Source organism: Primulina eburnea, chromosome 6 (genome assembly GCF_022965805.1).
Source record: "Primulina eburnea isolate SZY01 chromosome 6, ASM2296580v1, whole genome shotgun sequence".
NCBI classification, from domain to species: domain Eukaryota; kingdom Viridiplantae; phylum Streptophyta; class Magnoliopsida; order Lamiales; family Gesneriaceae; genus Primulina; species Primulina eburnea.
Genome location: NC_133106.1, coordinates 31817922 through 31824747, shown reverse-complemented (window position 1 = coordinate 31824747; position 6826 = coordinate 31817922). Strand labels below are relative to the sequence as shown.

General features: G+C 33.3%; 1 protein-coding gene across 2 annotated transcripts; it reads right to left on the bottom strand.

The window, feature by feature from the left end:
- Nucleotides 1–1730: 1730 nt before the first annotated feature.
- Nucleotides 1731–4768, bottom strand: LOC140833480 (fruit protein pKIWI502-like). 2 transcript variants are annotated; one of them, XM_073197822.1, is made up of 5 exons: nt 4452–4768; nt 4063–4162; nt 3847–3940; nt 3680–3759; nt 1731–1969 (listed from the first exon to the last, which is right to left on the bottom strand). In XM_073197822.1, exons 2-5 carry the CDS (start codon nt 4072–4074, stop codon nt 1907–1909), a joined length of 249 nt encoding a protein of 82 aa, XP_073053923.1. In that variant the 5' UTR covers nt 4075–4162; nt 4452–4768; the 3' UTR covers nt 1731–1906. The 2 variants fall into 2 exon arrangements, with proteins under 2 accessions (XP_073053923.1, XP_073053922.1); XM_073197821.1 differs by lacking the exon at nt 4452–4768 and having other exon boundaries at nt 4063–4438.
- Between the last annotated feature and the right edge of the window lie 2058 nt (nt 4769–6826).

Below are 6826 nucleotides of genomic sequence, written 5' to 3'. Positions count from 1 at the left end.
TGAGCTTTTTTTAATCATGCCAACGACTTAAATTGTTAAAAGAAGCTGTGGGCCAAATGGTTAATGAAATGAAAATGAAAACGAGTTGAGTTGTATAAAAGAGTTATATATAAGTATTTTGGTATAATGAATAGGGTTGTGCAGTCGGTCTATTCGATTTATAACTAATTTAACCGATTTTATTTTCGGATAAACGATTCGATCCAAATATTCATAGAAACCAAATTAATCGAACCGATTTTCAAATCGACCGACCGAAATAACCGATATTTTAAAAAATGCGAATTTTAACAAAAAAAAAAAATAAGAAAACATTGCAGAGCTCGTAAATAACAAGAAACATAACAAAAAACATGTAAAATCACTGGATGAACGAGCTTCCTTCTAATCTATGAGAAGTTGGACTTCTTTCTAATGTATTTTTAATGTCCATATATAATTTAAATTAATATATATACTAAATCGATTTAACCGAATTTTTCAAATTAAAATCGAAACCGAACCTAATTAATCGATTGTTTAAAATTTCAAAACCGAACTTCCTAATTAAGCGAACTGAATTTCTGAATTAATTCAGTTTAACTGAAATTTTATACACCACTACTAATGAGTCAATGCATGAAGACATTTGTCTGTAGGGATGTAATCGAGTCGAGTCGAGCCGAACTCTTGAATGTTTGAGCTTGGTTCGTTTATAATCGAGCCGAAACTTTATTTAACGAATATATACATAGCTCACGAGCTTATTCAAGCCTTTATCGAGCCTAAACAAACTGAATAAATATGAATTATACATTTAAAGTTTCATTAAATTAATTAAAAAGTAAATTATACATTTAAAGAATCTTCTTATTAAAATTTGTAAATTTTATAATAAATAAATTTAATAGATTTTTCTATATATTTAATAAATAATATGCAAAATCTAAATCAAATATCAAAACTATTATTTTTTCATCTAAAAGATTACTCATGAACTCACTAACGAACATGTTCACGAGCTAACGAACCGAATACTGTAAAGCTTGAGTTTGGTTTGTTTATCTTAACGAGACTTATTAAACGAGCTCAAACGAGCTTTTATTGAATCGAGTTTCGAGTAGTTCACAAACGATTTGGTTCGTTTACATCCCTATTTGTCTGCACCAAAACTTAAAATTAGGCTCAATATTTGGAAAGCCCAAGGGCAAGGAAGAATTTTAGTCGATGCATAAAAGCCCATCAATCATTCAAAATAGTTTTAACAAATTAGATACCGGATGAGATTGTGGGACCGTGTGTTGTAAAGTGGAGAAATTTCCTGGACTATGAGCAAAAAAGGAAAATCGACAACTCACAACGCACAAGTCCTGCAAACTCCATGCAGAATTTCATAATCATAGTTCAACCACTTTTCATATTGTTGTTCAAGATTTTAATTGTTTTTCGTCAACTATTATAAACAATTTCCATTTTTTTCGTCAACTATTATTATAATTTCCGTTTTGTAATTTTCTATTGATTTACATATACATAATCACATTAGAATTATATTTTTCCTAAGTTTCATTGTCATTTCTTTTAGTTTTGGAATTGCTCAAAAGATCATGACAAACTATCAAATTTAATATTCATTTCGCTTGAATTCACAGAAGTTAGATATTTATTATTTTCCAAGCCCGGGAATAAACAAGAGTAACTAAAATTCCCACTTCGTCCATTTTTTGTGCCGTACCTGGTTGGCAACTGTACTATCTGGAGGAAGATTTTGTGGGAAAGTTGTGGATGTATAACCTTGCCTGACAAAATTGGTTTAATTTCGCGATTCTAATAAGCTGATCCTTGATGCTCGAATTGAGCAAATGAATGAAGATGTTGGGATCATTACAATAATACAATGTGAAAACCTCCCAATGGAACATTAATATCAGAAGTTCTTTAAAATCTTCTCGCCTGATACTCCATCGACCACAAGAATTGAAGTGACCTCCTGCAATAAAACCAAATATCATTGTCAATATCTTGCAAGTGTAGTAAGAATGGGAATTTTGACACTAGGAACATGTCGCCAATTTCAGTATGCGTGTGTGTATATATGTATATATATGTATGTATACATATATTTTAAATTTCAAACCTGCAAGAATCACCAGATAAAGAATACATATGTATCAAATGGCTATAAATGCAGCACCAAAATATTTAAAATACGATGGCAATAATGGATATGACATTCAACTATATTATTACCAGGTAATCTTGGGTCTCAACTTGAATATGTCATTGTAAATCCACAAGGTGCTTAAGAAAATCAGCATATTTTGTTTCTCGTCCAACCTTGTATGGTTGCTTCAAAAATCTTAACGCTTACGGCTTACGGCTGCCCAAGAACATTTAAATTTACCACTCCAGGCTTAAAAAGGCTGATAGGCACTAAATGTTGTATTGCCACTCTTTTGCTGTAGACCGAGCTTCTTATTCCCTAGTTATGCTAAACATGTCACTCTCCCAATATGAGTCTATGCTTCAAGCACATTGTACAGTCAAAGTTTGTGCCTTTCGTGGTCAGGCGAAATTTGGGGAACAAAAAACCATTGAAGAGAACGAGGCTAGAAAGCAAGACTGATGGGAGTAGTGATGGTACAAGACAATCATTCACGCCAACAACTACATAATAAATAGTTAATTGATATTTTAATATATTTTGTGTGACCAAATCAAGATTTTAAATCAAGATTGCAATCTTGTGCTAAAAAGAGAAGAAAATATTAACATTTTAGTATTAAAATCCAATCTTGCATGGAAAAGAATACTAATATTTTTAGTATTTGACTATGGTTAATGGAAATAAATCATCATATCAATCATGAGGGGCCAATCAAATCACGACACTTCATCAAATGAAAATGGAAAGAATTTGCATCTTTCGGCTATAAATAGAGGAGCGGAGGGGCAAGGAAAACACAACACAGAAGGCAAAGAAGTAGAGAAGAATTCAAGACGTAAATTCTCTCAACTCAAGCTCTTCAAACTCAAGAAGATCAACGAAGTTCAAGGCGTGATTCAAGGCGTTCATCGTGTTCTTCCTTAAATTAACCCAAATTCAAAAGAATCTTGTTTTTCATCAAATTGAAGATCAACAAATTCAAGCACGATTCAAGGCGTTCATCGCGTTCTTCTCAAATAATATAATGCACCTTCCTTCCCGTCGTCATTATCTTGGGCCAATAAGGCTCCTGCATTTTCATGCGTATTTCCCAGCACACACATAGGTATCATGTTAAATTTTGGAATGTGAGAACAAGTGAGGAAACCAACGAACTTGAGATATGATTTACATCCAGAAATAAATGTTTCAAGGCTAAAAATCTTTCCCTTCGTATCTATCACTTATTCCGGAAAAAAATAAAAACAATTCAAACACTAGAATCCTGAGAGCCTTTTAAACAGCACATCAGACTTTGAGTAGATTCTATGCTACACAGGGAGAAGTAGGATGGAAGAAGCAAAGAATTTGATAAGAATGCTGGTTTCATTATCCAGGGCACTACCAAGGAAAAGATACCATGTTGGAGTGACTCTACGATTTGATTGCACAGAGGAATACAACCACTACATGAACACACATCCACTGACATGACCGCACACTATCAAAGCGACACAGCTACTGCTATAATAAACGGCATTAAGATATGTCTACCTCAGCCATCTGTTTTTGACCACAGAGCACCGCACCAGTGGACTGAGGACTAAATATTCCTCTCTGTAGCAAATGCAGCCCGCAAAAGCAAAGGTCTTAACATAAACAAAATACAAAAACTACAGTTATTCCATATTCTTCCCTGAAACATAAGCCTGATAACCACATGCACATAACCTCGCCCCCCGTCCAACCATCATCTGGCTGGGATAACACTTGCATAATATCAACTCCAGCAGATTTCCACTCTTTAAACCTTTCCTGGAAAGAAAATGCATAAACTTGGCTAACAAAACAACTAAATATAATCCTAAGTGCCTATTTCAACTCCTAAGCTCGAGTGCACGTGAAAAATCCTCAATTTATAAGCAAAATTCTAATACCCGATATGCCATCCTATTAAGGTTTCTAGCACCATAATAGAGTCTGGCGTCAACTCTCTTATCAGCACCAAAGCCTGCTTCAATCAAAGATTGAATTGGGCTGCATGTGATAATCACAGAAGGAAGTAAACAATGGATAGACAAAACGAAAATAAAACATGATCAAATGGTACATTGTTAGGATTAATTTTGCCACAACACAATAGACACTTTAAGCAAGATTGTAGGGATGTCCTTGTAACCCAGAATATCATATTTGTAATAGGTGCACCGTAACAAAATACTTGAATGATCAGTAAAAATTAGTTCACAGAACATAAAATCTCTGGTTAGGCCCATCACGACCAACCACATAATTGTAATTTCCTAAAACTTATAAAAAGGTGAACCTGAAGAAATGTGTTCAGAAACTGCTACAGGAGATTCTAGGCTGCAGCATGCAGGTGCTCCCATGGATGTATGCATGCTCACCTGTCAGTGGGGTATTTAGCAAGACTCTAACTTCATCTAGTCACACAGAAGTATTACTATATGGCGATATTATCTATACCATTTTAAATGATTTAAAGCATGGATTGGCACATGAAACAGAAAGGTCCCACAAAATGCATAGAGATTAAAGGGATTAGGATCGCAGCATATTTACTGATCGATCGCGGTACAAATTTTTGAAAAATAAATCGAAGCTAAGCATGCAAACAATCAGAACCTACATACAGTCAAATGAAAGAAGAAACAATCAGAGACGTCGATTGTTATATTAAAGAGCGATTCGGCGGCGGGGGAGATTTTCACAAGCGGCGCAGGTGTCCAGAGAGTGGTGTCTTGTCCGACGGCGGCGGCGAATACTACGAATCGGCGGCGGAGGTGGTGAGTGTTTGGATAGGGTCATGAGTGGTGGGCGGATGAAGAATTGAGAGCGCCGAGGTGCATGGATACAGAGAGATGAAGTGGGAATTGAGAGATGAATAAGAGCGGACATCTTGGAGTTGTAATATGGTCGAGTTGGTCGTGGAGACTAGAAAGCGCCGCCGTGGACTCAGGCCCGTCGAAGGTAAATGAGTCCAATGATCTATCTCTTTTTTTGGGGTCTAATTTTTTTTTTTTAAAAATATTATTATATATAATTTTAGTTATTAGATAGGTCAAAATTAAGTATGTATTAAATGGAACTTGTTTAGGATTGTTATCGATTTATTCTCTAATATTTATTTGTAGACACGTCTTAATCGACTCCAGTCGTTGTGTCGTCTTTAGGTTTGATTGAAAGACCCGTGAGGATCTGTAAGTTTATTTTTTTTGTATTTGCTTTGTTCGGACTTCTAATTTTTTATTGTAGTTTTTTACTTTCTTCGGAGATTTATGTGTTATCTATAATCTACTCGTTTTTACTGAAATTTTGATGGATGTAATGTTTATCCAGCTTTCAAATGTTCATATTGTTTATAAAATCTTGTTGACTGTCCCGATCACAGTAACAAGTGCAGAGCGAAGTTTCTCAAAGATAAAGCTCATCAAAACCTTTCTCCGATCAACCATGTCATGAGAAAGATTGAATAGATTGACTATGTTATCGATGGAGAAATAAATTACTGAATAACTTGATTATACAAACTTGATTAGTATTTTTAACTCTAAAACTGTTAGAGGGGTTGTTTTTTAGTGATCATTTTACACATGTTTGATATTTTTATTCCTTTAGTTTTTTATATTATATTTGACGTATTGATTTAATTTGAAAAATTGCTATAGAACGAAAAAATATATGAATATGTATTATGATTCGGATGTCTTTTTTTAAAAGTTAGATTAGACCTAAATATTGTTAGGTTAAGTCATGCGTGGACTGTGGTCGTTGAATGTGGGGAATTGTTCAGGTGCGAGAACTCGAGCTGCTGTGGACCTTCTCCGGGTGGCATGTCTGATAAGTGTGGGACCCGTTTTGTCTCTTTTTTTAAAATGAATATATCAAGTGATCCTAAATTTTCTAGATAAAATCCGTTTCAAAACCAGAAATCACTTGAAGATATTGTACCAGATGTGGACCGTTCTTGCCGTGCTAACATAATCATGAGTGATTTCATAAATTTTTGTAATTGCATCAATTTTTTTATTTTTATTTTTGTAATTAATTCGTGAATAAGGGTAGTCTTATAATTCGATATTGGTATGTAGCAAGATAGTATAAACATTTATTATTGAATAATAAAATATAAAAGAGATAATATAATGATTATCAAAATTTAACTAGACATCACGACAATTTCACAATGTGTGATATATCCTGTTATCTTTTTAATTTACTGAATAAATAAAATTAATATACTAGTAAAGTACAAGAAATATAACAAAAAAATCGTAGTTTGAATTCATAATGTGTGATATATCCTGTTATTTTTTTAATTTATTGAATAAATAAAATTAATATGCTAAGAGTATTACTTTTTATTATGAATATGGGTAAAATTGACCCGTCTCATAAATTATGATCCGTGAGACGGTCTCACATAAGACCCACTCTAAGAGTAATAGGTAAAGATTTTTTTTAATCACCATCCAAAAAAAAGATTATTTACTACCTAATGCAAATTAAGAACTGCTTCCATATTCATCTTTTTCTATGTATATTTTTATAAAGTTTGACAGCTCATTCCTATTTTCAAAAAACTATAATATGTGAAAGAATATGATAATAATAAATTAAATTATTTGGAAAAAGAAAAACAAATGACAAAAATTAATTCCCCGAGCATAGTCATTATAT